This window comes from Siphateles boraxobius, unplaced genomic scaffold, assembly GCF_051911475.1.
Source record: "Siphateles boraxobius isolate OS27281-9 unplaced genomic scaffold, OSU_SipBor_1 65, whole genome shotgun sequence".
Taxonomy (NCBI): Eukaryota; Metazoa; Chordata; class Actinopteri; order Cypriniformes; family Leuciscidae; genus Siphateles; species Siphateles boraxobius.
Window position 1 is genome coordinate 6,284,868 of NW_027509192.1, and position 16,452 is coordinate 6,301,319.

At 35.4% G+C, this 16,452-nt stretch overlaps 2 protein-coding genes across 3 annotated transcripts in view; both read right to left on the reverse strand.

The window, feature by feature from the left end:
- Window positions 1-694: 694 nt before the first annotated feature.
- On the reverse strand, window positions 695-3,977 carry ccl35.1 (chemokine (C-C motif) ligand 35, duplicate 1). Its single transcript, XM_077209899.1, has 3 exons — window positions 1,404-3,977; window positions 1,171-1,285; window positions 695-979 (listed from the first exon to the last, which is right to left on the reverse strand). Exons 1-3 carry the CDS (start codon window positions 1,471-1,473, stop codon window positions 868-870), a joined length of 297 nt encoding a protein of 98 aa, XP_077066014.1. The 5' UTR covers window positions 1,474-3,977; the 3' UTR covers window positions 695-867.
- Window positions 3,978-6,952: 2,975 nt separating this feature from the next.
- The window catches only part of smpd3 (sphingomyelin phosphodiesterase 3), a 48,310-nt gene continuing 38,810 nt past the window's right edge, over window positions 6,953-16,452 (reverse strand). For both annotated transcript variants that reach the window (XM_077210457.1, XM_077210458.1), the window contains exons 4-8: window positions 14,788-14,949; window positions 13,632-13,721; window positions 11,816-11,879; window positions 11,572-11,734; window positions 6,953-9,705 (exon numbers count right to left, since the gene is read on the reverse strand). In XM_077210457.1, the coding sequence (XP_077066572.1) occupies window positions 9,604-9,705; window positions 11,572-11,734; window positions 11,816-11,879; window positions 13,632-13,721; window positions 14,788-14,949 (581 nt within the window). In that variant the 3' untranslated portion in view covers window positions 6,953-9,603. The remainder of the gene's footprint in view (window positions 9,706-11,571; window positions 11,735-11,815; window positions 11,880-13,631; window positions 13,722-14,787; window positions 14,950-16,452) is intronic.

Sequence of the window (16,452 nt, forward strand, 5' to 3'; positions counted from 1 at the left end):
GGGCGGCGTGTGTGTTTATGTCGAATTGCCGTAAAGCAGTTTGTGTTTCTCGCTCAGAGCGGGGAAAGTCACCATTCTCACCAGAACAGGTTATTAAACCATCCAAATGATTTCTAAACAGTTTTATTGAGTTGAAATAGTTGCCGAATGCCCCTTAAAAGCGACAGACAACAGTTTTTGTAAACAAAAATGTCTGGACATGCTCTAATAGTTATCGTAGTTACATTTATAGTTATCGTTCTTGAACGGGCCATATGCCAAGTACACTGCACGATTTAGCCCTGATTTTCACTCGCCGATGGTTTTGTGGAAATCGCAGACAAATTCCTGAAATCGGAGGTGAATCGGTGCTCGTTCACGTGAGTGACAATCGCACAGTGTAGGCGATGATCATAGACAATCATGGCAATAAAAAAGTGTGAAAAAGTCAAATCGAGATCCAGAAAGTCTTTATTATGAGGAGTTTAGGTTAGCAAAAACTTACAATTTAGAGAGATAATCATTAAAAAAAAAATTCTAATGACACAATAAAAAAATATTCAAACTCATTTAATTTTCTTCTATAATTTTCTATACTTTGAGCTATAGGCTAATCATATTCAATACTTTAAATATTTCAGCACAAAACACTCTCATTAGAAATAAATTAGTAAAACAAATGACAGACGAGTCAAAAAGATAAATCCAAACAAGGTACATTCTGGATTGTTTAACCCCATAGCTTCAATATGCTGATCAATTAGTGACAATGCATTTGTCGGTGAGTACAATAATTGCATTTTTTTTTCTCAGTTTTACTCAGACTCCACACTTGTCCTATGCTTCCAAAACAGAAGTTCAGAAGCCGAAAGACGCAGGTCAACATGATTACAAGGTCCCCTTGCTCCCGGTGCGCATGCGGTCAATGGTCTCCATGTGCTTCTGTACCCATGAGTCAGTGGGTTTGCCACACACCTGACGACCCTTTACAGTCTTGAACCTGTAAAGAGAATTTCAGTACCATCAAACACACATAAACTTGTTCTGTTGGTCAAACTAGTTCAAACCGACCTAAACATAATAATAAATATAATAAACACAATGCTAATATTCATATATAATAATAATATTTTTTCTCACTGAGGTCCTCTACATACACCAAAAACACAGATATATAGTTGTTACACTTACAGTACGGCTTCTTTGGGGCACTGCTGGCTTGTCATGCTGTAATCAACCACTAATTTGATTGGCAGAGGACGGTCCGTAAAGGAGAAACAGCATCTTTGTGGAGAAACACGCATTCCTAGATCGCAGAAAAATTAAAAAAAAATCTTGAACATGAAACATTTTTTACATTTTTTTATAAAAAGTTCAATATACAACTAGACTGTAATACAATATACAACTATTTGTCTCCATACCTTCACTGAGGCTAACTGCGCACAGAAGCACCGCCACTGCGGAGAAGATGACGAAGCGAGAAGTAGTCATACTGGCTGTTCTGTTCAACTAGATCGCTGGGTGAACAATGAGTCTGTTGAAGCTCTTCAAGCTGGACTTGATGCTGTATGGCTCATGCTGTCAGCATTTATACAGATTGTTCTGTGATGGGGAGATCCCTTCATGGGTGGATTTTGAGGAGGGGGATTTTGATTTAAGAAATTCTCCCACACACTATGAAAGTACAGCAGTATCTGTTGTCACCCTTTTCCCCACACGTGATTATGTCCGTCACAAGTCATATTTAGGCATTGGGTTAAACAATACGTCTCGTTTTAAGGGACAGCCCTAACAGCAACCTTTCACTTCCTCTTTTGATACAGTGGCTTTACGAAGAAAAAAAACATTGGATTACTGAACACAATGTGCAATTATACTAGAAGGAAAATAGATGCAAGATGAATTTTGAAGAATGCATATGGAATTACGGAGGAGGAACACATTTGTCATCTTTGCCAAATAGTGTGGATTTTAAACATACAAATGAGAAAGGTCATTTTCGGGTGAACTATATCTTCGAAGTCAAATTTTAAAATATTATTGTTATTTATAGGCCCTAAAGGAACATGGTGTTGAAAAAAAATATGAGATTGAAGGAAAAAACACATCAATGTTTTTGCACAAAGTTTGCGTAAAAAAAAAAGCAAGCATTTCTTGGGGGAACGCAAAAGTATCAGGATTTATTTTTTCCTCCCATCTCATATTTTTTCATAATTATGATTCCGTATAACGGATAACATGATTCCGTAAACAACTATAGGGAATGCTGGAGTCAAAATAATGATAGTAACCATAATGGTAACACTTTCTAATAACTGCACACTATTAATCATTAGTTAAGCATTAGTCAACAGTTAATTCATAATTTATAAAGCATTAATAGACATTAACAACCAGTTTATAAATACAGATATAAATACTTTATTCTTGATTTATAAGCATATCTATAATGTGTTTAATAATTGTATTTTCAAACTTTATTAATGATCATTTATCATCTCTAAATGAAATATTGCATTATAAGCCAGTTATTTCAGAGTGGTCAGTGGTTCATAAGAACACTTAGAAAGTGTAAGTACGATACAGAATATAGAAATATTTAATCGTTTACTTAAACTTTCAAAGTCATATGAACCACTGACAACTCCTAAATGACTGGTTTGTAAATAAATCAATACTTAATTTAGAAATGATGAAATGGTCATTAATAAAGTATGAAAATACAATTATTAAACACATTATAGATATGTTTATAAATCAAGAATAAAGGATTTGTAGCTCATTAATGTATATTAATGCTTTATAAATGAGCTTATGAGCTTAGCTAATGATTCATTGTTACTGGTTGCATAAATAATTTTTATTTATTTAAAAAAAAACAGTATCTCATTTCGATTCTAAATAAAAAATGCTCTAATTGGTAAAAACCTAGTCGGCGCCACGTTTATAAAGTCCCAAATGTCCCATCAAGTATCACATCCTCTTTCAAAAGGGGGTGCTAATGACAAATGTCATCAGTCACATTAATAGTGTGAACTTCTAACATTTTTAGATGTAGTCACAAGTGGACAGTTTTAAACACCCCCTCATCTGTTAGAAAAGACCAAGCAATCTTAATTGTTCAGCATCCACCAAACCTCTCGCACCTGTTGAAGAGTTGATTAACAGATGTTGATGAGTTATAATGTCCATTCATTCTCTGACTCACTATATTTTCATACATTTACATAGTCATAATGAAACATTCAGAATGCTTCAGTAAGTTTTTGTGTATTTCTATCATGGATTGTTTTAAAGCCACATACAGAGCTCAATATTCAAATGTATGTTAAGGTAGATTCCTGATGATTCACAAATCAGTGCTGTATTCTGCAGAACTCTCAGCTAATGTAATGGTCCATTTGATTTTTAAAAAAATTCTTGCAAAGGGGAAAAAATTTAGCATGCATTACTCATTTTATCCTAACAATTCCCAGTGGAATTTTTTTAGACTATCTAATGTAACAAAGATATCCCATTGTTTATTTTCAATTAGAAAGGAACCCTGTTAATAACTTAACAGTAAATGTGTTACAAAATACAGGGGATCTTTTTAAAGGGGCTTTTTTAAAAAGAGATTTCTATTTTTATCATACTGGATATGATATTGTACTGCATTACCAAACCAAGAAAAATCTGATTTTGAAAAGGTTTCTTTAGCTGAGACAGTATTAAAATAGTTTAAATAAGAAAAAATACATTTTATTACTTGTATGTTTCAAAGACATTTGTAATGTACTTGTAACAGAAATAAAGTACACTTTAATATCACAAAGCAAGCATGTATTTTAGCTTGGTTCATCAACCATAACTGCTTCTAGGACAGCCAGGAACCTTGGAGTTGTGATTGATGATCAGTTAAACTTCACATTGCTTTGCATTGCAACTGCCTGGTCATGCAGATTTGCCTTATACATCATTAAGATGATCAGGCCATTCCTATCAAAGCATGTTACACAACTCCTTGTCCAAGCTCTTGTTCTATACAGACTGGACAAATGTAATGCTCCCTTGGCAGGCCTTCCAGCACGTACTGTCAAACCTCTGCAACTGATCCCGAATGCGGCAGTGAGAGTGGTCTTTATCGAGCCAAAGAGAGCACACGTCACACCTCTCTTCATCAATTTGCATTGGCAGTAGCAAGCAACCAGCAGCTGAGTCTCCATTTTCAAGAAACGACTAAAGACACATCTTATTCATCAACACTTGACCCATTCATATAACACTTACTATTATATTTATTTATTAATTTAAAAATTTCGCTATGTTTACTGTGCCTATCTGGGCCTGTACTAGACTAACTGGGACTTGTCACAGCACTTACATATTGTTGCCCTATTGTTGGTTTGATTGCTTCTTGTTCTCTTCATTTATAAGTCGCTTTGGATAAAAGAGTCTGCTAAATGATTAAATGTAAATGAAACTACAGTAGATGTTTTGTGTGGCAACAAGCCAAGAATTTTGATTGTAAGACAATACTAAACAAGTACAGAAATTCTATTATGATTAGCCTTGTTGTAGGCCTTCATAATGAGTCATAATTCATCTGTTACTTTACTCAGCAGTATAGTTTGATTGATTGATTTCAGTTTCATCAGATTTGCAGGCAAATAGAAAACCAACAGGAATGTTAGTTTTAGTTCCTTTAAACGTTTGTACTTTTAGAATTATGTTTTGATAGCTAATTTCAGTGCGTGCCGTGCACTGTAAAGACCAGAAAGAGGAAAATATTACATGAGCGAAACAGGAAAATATGTACAAAAAACAGATCACTGAGAGAGGAAATAAACTCTGACACCTCAGGCAACACAAACATGCAGTGTTAAAATGAATATTGCGCGTGCTGCATAAATCTAAAATATAAGTTATATTCTGTAGCATCTGCTAGCGTAAAGGTTCATTAAAATGAATGCTACTTTCATGTGAAACCATTTGATCTTGTCGTGCATAAGGCCAATACTTTAGTACTGAATGTTACATCAGGTATTATGATTTGTGACTTCTGAATGTTACATCAGAATTATGACTCATTATGACCTGAGGGTAAAATATACGTTGGCACTGAACTTACAGTTCAGTAAATAAGTCATGACGATGCAGTGGTCGATCTGACGGAGGCTCGACTGAGAAACGACCCATGAGAGTATTTTGTTTGCGCATTCCACACCTCGCTCTGTTCATGATTCACTAAAAAAAAACTGCCACATAAGAAGAGTCATTTGTTTGTGAATCCAACAACACAGGAAGCACTAGGCATATGCAGGGGTGAAAATACACACAAAATTATGTTAAAATACCCATTTTGGCAATATAAGTGTTTATACGTGATGTGTGAGTATACTCGTGATAAGCAGCTGTGCCAGTATATTCGGTCCTTGCATTTGGTCTTAAAGTGACAGGAGCCTAATATTCCTGCTTTTCTGTGTCATTAATGTTAATTTAAAAAAAACATCATCATCATCTACATTGGTCGTGAGAAAAGAAGATAGTGAGGAGAGCAGTCAGGAGGAAAGTGATGAGGACAGCTTGTAGGATAAGTGTGCCGCGTAAAATGTGAGGACCAAGCAGCATCTGTGCTCTCTTGAGAACCAGACCAAAAATTATGTTCACTCCTGTATATGTTTGTTTTTGCATGCAACAAATGATGAGAGCTTCATTTCTTTGAAACACTTATATGAGTCATGTCAGAAATAAACATAAGTTCAAGACAAACTTGTTAATTTAACTTAGATTTTTCATATTTTTGACATGGCATGAATGTACCCTGACTTTGTGGGATTTTGTCAACTCTAATAAAACAAGTCTGCCATTTGAAAACCACTAAATGAGATCAGTTGGCATATAAGAAAAGGCCCTAGCTAGTATCACATCCTCTTTCGGTCTACCATACTGACCTGGACCAATGATGTCAGTCTTATTAACAGAGATCTGAGACCAAATACCAAGCACTTCTGCCCAAGGACTAAATGCCACTATGTTTAATCACGAAAGCCTGAGCTGGACACAAAATAAAATGACTGAACATAATCAACATAACTAATTAAAATATATTAGGTTTGTCGTTGTTTTTTTTTAAGTAAGAAATAATAGCTGTTGATTGAGGCGGTTGAGGATAAGGTAAATTAACATTAAGTTCATTATGCCGACAGTTGAATCGAAATGTGTATATTTCAAAAATGGCCATTGTTTTATTTGTATGAAAACCTGCATAAGTGCACACACAACCATTCTAAAGCCAATTGCTTACTGCTTTTGAAGAATTTGTTACAATGGGTTCTTCCTGATGTGTTGTGTTCTTACTCATGTTGCACTCAACATGCATCCTGTGGATTTTTTGTTAAATATACAGAAAGTAAAAGTTTTGTATAATATACACTATTGTGTGGGATCACAAATCTTTCATGGAAAACTGTACTTTTAAGCATTAAAATCCAAACTTTCTCAAAGGAAGTGTTTGTCTCTATTGTTGATGTCCTTTCACAGGCACTTGGGTTTAATCAAAAAATACACACACACAAAAGGATTACGAATTTCTCAAAACTATTAAGCAACTGTTTTCGACATTGACAATAATATGCTTCTTGGGCAGCAAATTAGCATTTTAGTATGATTTCTGAAGGATCATGTGACACGAAAGACTGGAGTAATTATGCTGAAAATTCAGCTTTGATCACAAGAATTAAATAAATTTTTTAATATATTAATATAGAAAACAATTATTTTATATTGTAATATTTCACAATATTGCTGTTTCTACTGTATTTCTTGACCAAATTAACGCAGACCTGGTAAACAGAAGACACTTTCAACCCTAGAACTCCAATGACAGAGGGATGCATTCATGGAAATTCCACTGGGAAAACGTGAAACTAACTCCTCGAATCACATTTCTAATGAACAATCAAACAAACATACACACACACATACACACTGTGAATCAAAGAGGGATTTTTTAATAAAAAGCAGAACCAAAATGCAGTTATAAAGAGCTGACACTGAGAAAGCGTTTCCCTTTCCATTTTCCCCTTTGAGAGCCTGACCAGCCTAAAGCTTGTAGTAAGCCGCATTCCTCGAATAAAAAAAAAAATACAACAACAAAAAAATTTATAGTCTCAAAAACAATATATAGAGAACATTAAGATTTTAATGGACAGCGATGAGAGTGAGAAATTGTGAAGCTTCATTATTTCACTGCATGCATCTCTACAGCTCTCCCTGTCTGACCCTTGAACACTGACCTTGGAAAATGATGTCAGTTTAGATACGATAGGAAGACTTTAACCTCAGATTAATGATCAGGGGTTCCACTATCATGAGTAAACCTATATTGCACCCTGCACTCCCTTATAAGCATTAGTACTGGTGGATCTGGAAAGGGTTAATTATTATGGCACTCTGACCTGATTAAAGAATGATACGCAAGATTAAAATTAGTGGCGGGTGGGTGCATTGGGACTAGATTAATGCTTCGTTCCATTCAAAGTTTGATGTGTTCCTATCGCTATGTGGGATGTACCTATCGCTGGCTTCCACAACCACTTTTTTGATGGCCTAAAAAAATGGCCTTTAAATAAAAATTCTAAAGAAACAAAAAATCTTTCAGTCATTATAAAAACGACTGTAAAAAAAACCTCAGAAACATGTATCTTTAACTACACGTTGTCATATAAACAACAGTCAGTAATGCTGATTTAAATCTCAGTTAGTTGCAAGCTGTATATGTTTGATTCACCAAAAAGAATAGACTCAAAAGAGAACCAGACTTCCGTGGTTGCACCTCAACAGGGTCATTTATTCGGGAATTGGACCTCCCTGATCGCACTGTATGTTTTTGATTCACCAAAAAGAATTGACTTTAAAAGTGTTATTCATTGAGGAATCAGACTTAGTTTCCCTAAAGTAACTTTGATCGCAAGTTCCATCGTTCACAACAGAGATCAATGGAACTTGCGTTGCGACCAAAGTTGGCTAGTGATGCTTTTTGGGAAACGCACCACTGATCGTTCTGTATGTTTTCGCGAATTAGACTTGCATGGTCATGCTATATCCTAGCTAATAGGGAAGCGTTCTTCCAGAAATGTTAAAATAACGTTCTTTCAAAGTTATGTTATTTCATAATGTTTTCAAAATATTGTTCATGGAATTTGTTTTCTTGAAACGTTTTAGTTGGACATTCATCTAATGTTTTGTTTAACTCTGTGGTGTTCTCTTGCACTATCAGAATTGAATGGAACACAGCATTTGATTGGCCAATTAGTCTGTCAGTCAAAACAGGGTGAGCTCTACACTAGGTTGCTGTAAACCTCTAACACAGCAAAAGCAGATACATGCATCATGGGGAATGTAGTCATTTGCAAATGAACATAATGTCAAATCTACGAACCATAGTAATCATAAGAATAATGATAATAATAACAATAATAACAACTTATAACAAGAGAATTTTAGAGAGTATAAACGTAATTGTGTTAACACATGAAGAGCGAGCTTCGGTGGGTCTACCTGGGGTAGTTCTTGGGGTACCATTGCCTGATAAGTGTGTAAACATTTGCAGGGGACGAGAATCTTGGCTCAAATATGTAAACAGTGAACACTGTGATGCCTTTTACAGCATCATTCTCCTGTGATGGAGCCACAGCAATACTGCAAGAAGGAAAATGTTAGGGGAGGGGCTTGTGTGTTTTTGTGAAAAATAGCCTGTGTTAATTGCGTCTGGGGTTCACGTCGAACATGCAGGCCACGACAAACATGGCAGTGCACTGAGAAACATGCATCTACCGAGAGTTCGGGGTTAAATCCCCTCAGTTTTCCCATAGTTTGCAGTGATGGCGCCACTGTATCACTTCAGGCCTTGGTCACTGTATCCCTGCGGTCAACGAAACATGTTCTTAATCATTTTACTTAGTGTTAGATGAGGCCATACGATGCAACCTTCATCAGTATTGTATATCAGTATATAAACTCCCTAAAAAGATGGCATGAGGCCATAGAAACCTTAGAAAGACATTAGAAAAGAAAGACACTTGCTGAGGTCTTTTGAAGAACGCTGAGGGACAGATCTTGCAGTGGAATAACTTTAAACGCACAGTCGTACATGTCCTTGTCAATATTGTGTGAAAGGATGCCCGGAACAGTCAATGTACGCATTCTCCCATGCAACAGCCTTCATTCGAATATCCGGGTCATGGCACCAGAAAATGGCTTCCTGATCAAGGGCCCCAGAGAAGCTTCAGAAGTTAATTTTTAGTTTTGTTCTTCAGTTCAGACGTAAACATGGGGAGTGCAGTGGTGGATGGAAAACCACGGTCCAGAAAATCACACATCTGCACGCTGCTTTCAGCTGATTGGTGGTTTTCGCCTTTCTTTTACCCCCCTTTCTCGTCTATGCTCTCCATCTATGTCATCCATCGTGTTTTTTACGACTTATCAACCCTCTCCATCACCCTGCCCTGATCTGTCAGGAAGCTTGACGAATGCCTCCTCCTGCTGTTTTTTCCTTTCACTCACTTCTCTCGCTCTCTCTTTGCCTCTCCCCTCTCTCTCCGTGGCATTGATTTTCTTTTTTTGAATTATGGCCGGGTCCTAAGTCTCCTCTTCTCCAGTTGACACAACCAATCTTGCAGCCACTGAGAGGTGGTCAGTCAATCCAGCAAGTTGAGTGATGAAGCTCAACTCCTCTATATCCTGTAAAGGGTAATAGATCAAGTCATTAATAACTATTAAAACTACAGCAAAAATATATATACCATATAGAAATTTATACCTGTGATTATTTGAATTGGAACAGATGTGTCAGATACTATTTATCTTTTTGAATGCTATTCCAACACTGCTCCATGGGATGGCATCACAGAGTTAAGTATAACAAAACATATTAGTTGAGTGCCTGACATGAATACTGTAGAGAAGTTATGCACCATTGAAGTGAAGTAAAATACTACTCTTACTAATTTCTGCATATACTGTGCACAGTAGGCAAATCTCTGCATGCATAATTATCTGTTTGAGTAGATTTGCCAAAATGTGCAGTAGCTATACAAAGCACACTTAATAATAATGTAAACGTAAAATACAATATCACACAATGCAAAGCTCTTAACTAGACCTTATATTTCCAGTGTGATAAATAAAAAAACCCAGAAGCAATAAAAGCTGCACTGTGACAAATTTTTATAATTGTTTAATATACTAATATTTATAATTTAAAATTACATTTGAACTCACTGCCTGAACAATATTTAAATAAGAACAGTTTAATTTCCAAGATAACTGACTAGAAACATTTGTTGAACTTTTTTACATTTTATAACTTTAAATGTCTTTAAACTTTTATTTGAATATTTTCAGTTTTCAATATTTACATTTTAATTATAGTTTAAAAATGATGCGCTTTTGTCATTTTTATTTATTTTATTTTTCATTTTTTTATTTAGCTTAATTCTGATTTAAATTTCGATCGTAACTTTAGTAAATACTGGTAGTACATTTACTTCAACTTTAACTCAAACAGTTAGTTGCCAAGGCAACATTTCGTTTAAGTTTCTCTTTTAATTTTTTTTCTCTTCTTTATTTTGAGTTAACGGAAATTATGTTTAATCAATTTAATTTTAGTTAACAATAACAACACTGAGAAGTATACAATTTGTAGACGGGAGTCTGCCAATATTCCATTACGAATATAATCTAAATGCTTAAAAATAGAAGAATGCTACACTGCTGCATGCCCTATTTATATGACACATTTAATGCAGCATCCAGTGGCATGCAGTTAACGTTTTTGTCACAATCCTTCCGTCTCCTTTGCTACCTCATCCTGAACTCCGTTTCCCAGTATGCATTGCCTGACTCATTATGTGTGATATTATGTCATGTGATGACGTTATGTGTGATTACCTAACTCTTTTACTCTGCCTTTATAAGTTAAAACTTATATGCTCTGTGTTTCCACTCATTCGTTGCGAAGTCTTGTTTATGTTACAGCTGCAATTCTGCGTGTTCTATCCTGGTTCCCGGTTTCATGGTTTTGATCTTTTGCCTGTTCTTTGGATTACCTTGTTTGCCAGTGATTCTTGGACCTTGTTTTATGTTTGGATTGTTTGTCTGTGTGTTGGACCCTGTGCCTGTTTATGGATTACGACTGAATAAAAGCTGCTTTTGGATCTTCAACCTGTGCTTTTGTGTCAATGCAGATTTGAGATTAACCGCGGTGCAAGTGTTTTTGAACCGTGGGAGGAGAATGGTTCGAATAGATTTTGTACAGAGAACTGTTACAGCTCTAGTGTATTGCATTGTGGGATGTGATACCCAATGCAGTGAGTTCTGTTGTTAAGTACACATTTTAGCAAATATATTCTGGTAAAATTACACAAAGTACATGTACAATACACCACCATGGACATGCTACTCAACAAGAAAGCCATTTTGTTTACTGAATTCCCATGTGCAGTCCCATGTTTTTTGCATTCACTGCGATTTTTAGTCTCAGGTAATGTTGTCATTATTTGCATAATGCACGCGAAAAGGGAAGTAGGTTTATTAATCATAACTCACCACTTTCCAGTCCGGTTGCAAGCCTTCCTCTTTATAAAGGATGTAATCGATTCTCCTGCCATTGCCCTTCAGGGGGATTTTGCGCCCCTTCTGGCTGGGACAATGGTTCTTGCTTGCGGGGAACACCAAGTACTCTTTTCTCCCCTCTTCATTCTCCATCACTCTGTCAGAGAAATGCTAAATGACTGAGTGTTTACCGTGAATGCATAATCTATATAAACACACATATTTGTGTTCAGCTTACTTTTGTAGGCTCTCTGGTGAGCTGACTTCCTCATCATATAGCCCAGTCGTGTCCAGCAATGTACCTGTACAACATGCATATGTAAAAACGCAACATATACAGGTTATATATGAACTGGAGATATAGATTTTTAATATATTTATATCCTGTGAGTATGACTACTGAAAAGGCCCTTAGATCACAGATATTGACATCTATGTGCACTCAAGGTTTCTTAAGAGTAGGGCCAGAGTAACACCAGCATTAAAATGAGCTCAAGGGAAATCTGTATGAGTCACGACTGTGGTTCTGATATGCATATATACATGAGTCTAATTGGCCTCATCTCCACCCAACCGTTTTCTCTCTTCTGTTTTTTTTCTCTCTTAATACTTCACTAATTCTAGCATAGCCAGACTGATAGTTCCAGTACTTTCCATGAAGGTGCTCTTTTGTGACCACTGTTTTTTACTTTAGCAATATATATGCCTCATGTCACGATTCGATAAATATCACAAAACTGAACACATGATACAATATTATTGCGATATTCCAAGACATATGGTAAAAGGTTAACAAAGAAATGTACTGTTGATTAAAATGCTAAATTTGGTATTAGGCCTACATTGGTGGTGGAAATGAACAGGCTTTGCATTGGGGAAGTCCCAGGCCAATGGTGACACCAGAATAAAAATAGTCATGATTCTGAAGCTGAAAATGCAGAATTTTATAGAATATGCTTTGACTCTATCACTGACTAGATATATTTAAAATAATGTGGCCCCTTTTTACTACATTTAAGACATTTGGCATTATCAGGATCCACAAATATTCCCCCATTGCATTATTATAAAGTATATTCAACATTATATATAGTAGTTTAATGTAGTACTGACAAAAACTCTGTAAACTTGATATGTACCAATAATTTAAATTTTGGGTGAACCATACACAATACAGATTGTCACGATACATATTGCTCACGATATACATATATCACGATATACATCATGATATGCATATATGTATCCACGATACATATGGGTGCGTTTTTGTATTGCGATATATTGTGACATGATGTATGTGTGTCATTCTGCGCACTCTCACTAGGACTTGAACCTCAGAGAAGAGAAAAAACAGGGTGTGCTATAAAGAAATGTGGATCACACCCACTAATGGCGCCCACTAAAATCCGAAGTGTCATTAAAGGCCTGCACTCCGTTAGATCTATTTCAGAATTGGGGCTGGGCTAGAACTTCTCTACTGTGGTCTCCTGCCAGCTCATCTAGTGCACCATCTGCGTACGGCGCGGTGAGCACAGGCGTGTGACATCTAATTTAGCTCTGACACGGAGGCAACTCGAAAATCTCACACAGATTGAGACATTTGTGGGGGGGAAAAGATGGTTACCATACTATTTTAGATAATTTTGGAAAAGGTTATCTATTAAATATTTAATAAAAATATCAAATATTTTAAATATATATATATAAATAAATGAACTATTTAATAAGAAAACAAAATATATAATTGTAGTAATACCCTTACATATATATACACTTTCCCTTAAACATTAAAATCTCGATGTTTACATAACATGTACATTAATGTTTTTGTATCTAATCTTCTGCAATATTCTGTATATATGATAAATAGATATATATCTGGATTATATATCTATTATATCAGCACTCTGTCTAGATGTGGCATTTGCATGAAGTTCTTGAAAAACCCATATTGGTCAACCACAAGTGCAGATCTCTACGCACTAAACCACAACTCCCAAGCATTTATGACATTGCCTGTAAAAAACTTGAAGTCTTTTTACTGAACTCACCTAAGGCCCACGGTTTGTCCTCTCCAGGACCAAGACGACAGGGATCTTTATAATGATTGAAGAGGGAATGCTGTTGTTCCAGCTTATCCTCTGAATGACAGGAAAAAAATCAATTGTGAGACAGAAAGAGTTTCAGAAAGGGTTACATTGCCTCCTTCTGGTCATACACAACAAAATAGTTCAATGTTGGTCACCTCCTTCCATTTTTTTAAGTATAAAAATATATTTAATATTCAAAGCAATTTTACAAGATACATTAGAAAGATTAAACGGAATATTACTGTTATATTATTATTATAAGTGTTATATATTATTGTTCTTGTTAATAATATTAATTATTATTATTAAGTGCATAGTTCTGGCTCTAAAATATGATGTAAAAACACAATTAAAGTTAAAGATTAAAATCTTATTTTTTTATTAAATGTTATAAAAAATGATTGTGAAAATCTTGGGAGAACTGTTTTTTGCAATAATACTTCTGCCAAGTTTCTTTCACATTTTGTAATTTGTATTTTTTAAATATAATAACAACAATAATAAAAATAAAAGCAATTCTAATTATTATTACTATTATTATTAAAAGTAATAAAAAATGGTGAAACACTTGGAAAAAGTTTGCAATAATAATAATATAATAATGATAATAATAATAATAATATTAAACAATTCTTCTGCTAAGGTTCTTTTGCATTTTGTAATTTCTTTCAGTAATAACAATATTAATAAAACAGTAGGAAGTATTTTTATTATCACTATGAGCTATTATTAATTATACTACTACTACTAATATATGTATATGTATATATATATATATATATATATATATCTTAATTATAATTAATAAAAATATAATGATTATATAACTTTTTATTGTATTTATAAATTATTGTATTTTCCCATAATAAGTTTTACAAAATAAAATGGACCAATCGAGTCAAATTGGGATTGCTGTTATAGCCATGTTTTAAGACGTGTTAAACCCAGCTGTTATAGCCAAAGTAGCCAAAGTTATAATAAATTTTGCCCAAAATAAAAAAATAAATAACCACCTGAAGGGCATTTCTTTATATCCTAAATCTGCAGATTCCACGTGGCCTGCTTATTGCTTTAGTATTAAAACCCCAGATGTTTTTAAGGAAGAAAATGCTGGTACCCGAAGAGCAGTTGTCAAAGTTGAGGTCTCCGAGGATGACGTCAAAGGCCACCTGATCTTCCAGAACCTTCTCCTCGTCCGTGGGAGCCAAGGTGTTCCTCCTAAACTCAGCGCCCCACTCCAGCAGCATGTCCAACTGCTCGCAACGCACAGATGCATCACCTGAGAGAGGAACACAGATTTAAAAAAACAATACCAACACCTAAAATCGAATAAAACACAAATTTCATTTTACGGAGGGTTTTATTCAATAAAAAGTTCACGGATCGCATTGTGCAAAACAACTCATTTGATTTGGGTGTAATACAATGAAATAGCGTCGCACTGAGGTGCCTTCAGTTTATCACATTTTCACGACTCGTTCTGAGGCAGTTATGGCAGATGTAGCGATTTAATGAGGCCAGGGTGGGAAAACAGAGCCAAGAAGAGTGCGAGAGAGCAGTGAAGCATAGAAAAAGAGGGGATGTCTGCAACATCTCCCCTATGCTTTGGTGGAGAGTAGAAGAGAGAAAGAGAGAAAGAACAGCAATTTAATTGCAAACCTCAAATAGTAGCTGAAGTGTGTGTGCTTTGGTGCTAAAAAAAAAAAAACTTTAAAAAAATCTCTTAAAGGTGTAGTGTGTAATTTCTGCACCTCTAGTGCTACCAAATGTTTACTTGATTACTTGATTCTGATTGGCCAATCAAAGCATTCTGCAGTCATCTGTTTTTATATAGTGTATTATTTTGTTCCCATTGCAATGTATAATGTTGCAATGTTCAAAAGTTTGCAGTCGGTACATTTTGTTTGGTAATTCTTTAGATTATAGCCCACAAAGTACTGAGAAAGTAGCCTAAAAGGAATTTACAACACAACATTTGGTAATTATAGAGTACATATATTATACATACATGTAAGTTTAAGGGAACAAAGGTTTGGGGAATAAAGGGGTCACAACCAGGAAATTCAACAAATTAATTCTATAAGTATTTTAGAACTAAGGGGTACTTATTCTAGGGTGTCGTGATCAGCACTGCTGCTGTTGCTTTTGTATCAGTCAGTCGTTAGAAAAGTGTAGCAGTCAGCACTGCAGTAAAAAAGTGTATTCTGATTAACTGGAAATCTGAAAATTCACCATCAATAAGACAATGGATTAATGAGCTTATATCTTACTGAACACCCGAAAAGATATTATATAATGTGAGAGGGAAGCATGCAGCCTTTATAGAAATCTGGGGCCCCTTCATAGACATTCTGCCTTCTCTGGAAACTTCCTCATTGATGCATTTGTTGTGAGTAATGTGTAGATTTACATAGGTATGTATGTATACAAATGGGGGTATGTATAAACTATATATAGACTGTTTAGATATATATAAATGAAAGGAAACTGAGAACTAGGGCTGCAACAACTAATCGATAAAATCGATTATAATCGATTATGAAAATCGTTGTCAACGAATGTCATTATCGATTAGTTGGTCTGCTTACGTCACGGGGAGCGTTTACTGGTACGCACACACACGCAAGGTCTCTCTCCCTCAGGCGCTCTGCCGAGCGCGCGCGCTACACGGTTTGGAGCAGTCTCTGTCTCGCATGCGCGCTCTTGCTTGCGCGCTCTAGATTTCGGGAGTTTGAACTAATTCGCGGGCATCAGGGAGCCGCAATCAATATGCGGGAGACTC

Coding starts and splice junctions, on each gene's coding strand:
- ccl35.1 (XM_077209899.1), bottom strand. CDS start 1,473: ATGACTACTTCTCGCTTCGTCATCTTCTCCGCAGTGGCGGTGCTTCTG. Junction 1,286..1,403: donor CGCAGTTAGCCTCAGTGAAG/GTATGGAGACAA, acceptor TCTGCGATCTAG/GAATGCGTGTTTCTCCACAA. Junction 980..1,170: donor TGCCCCAAAGAAGCCGTACT/GTAAGTGTAACA, acceptor TTCTCTTTACAG/GTTCAAGACTGTAAAGGGTC.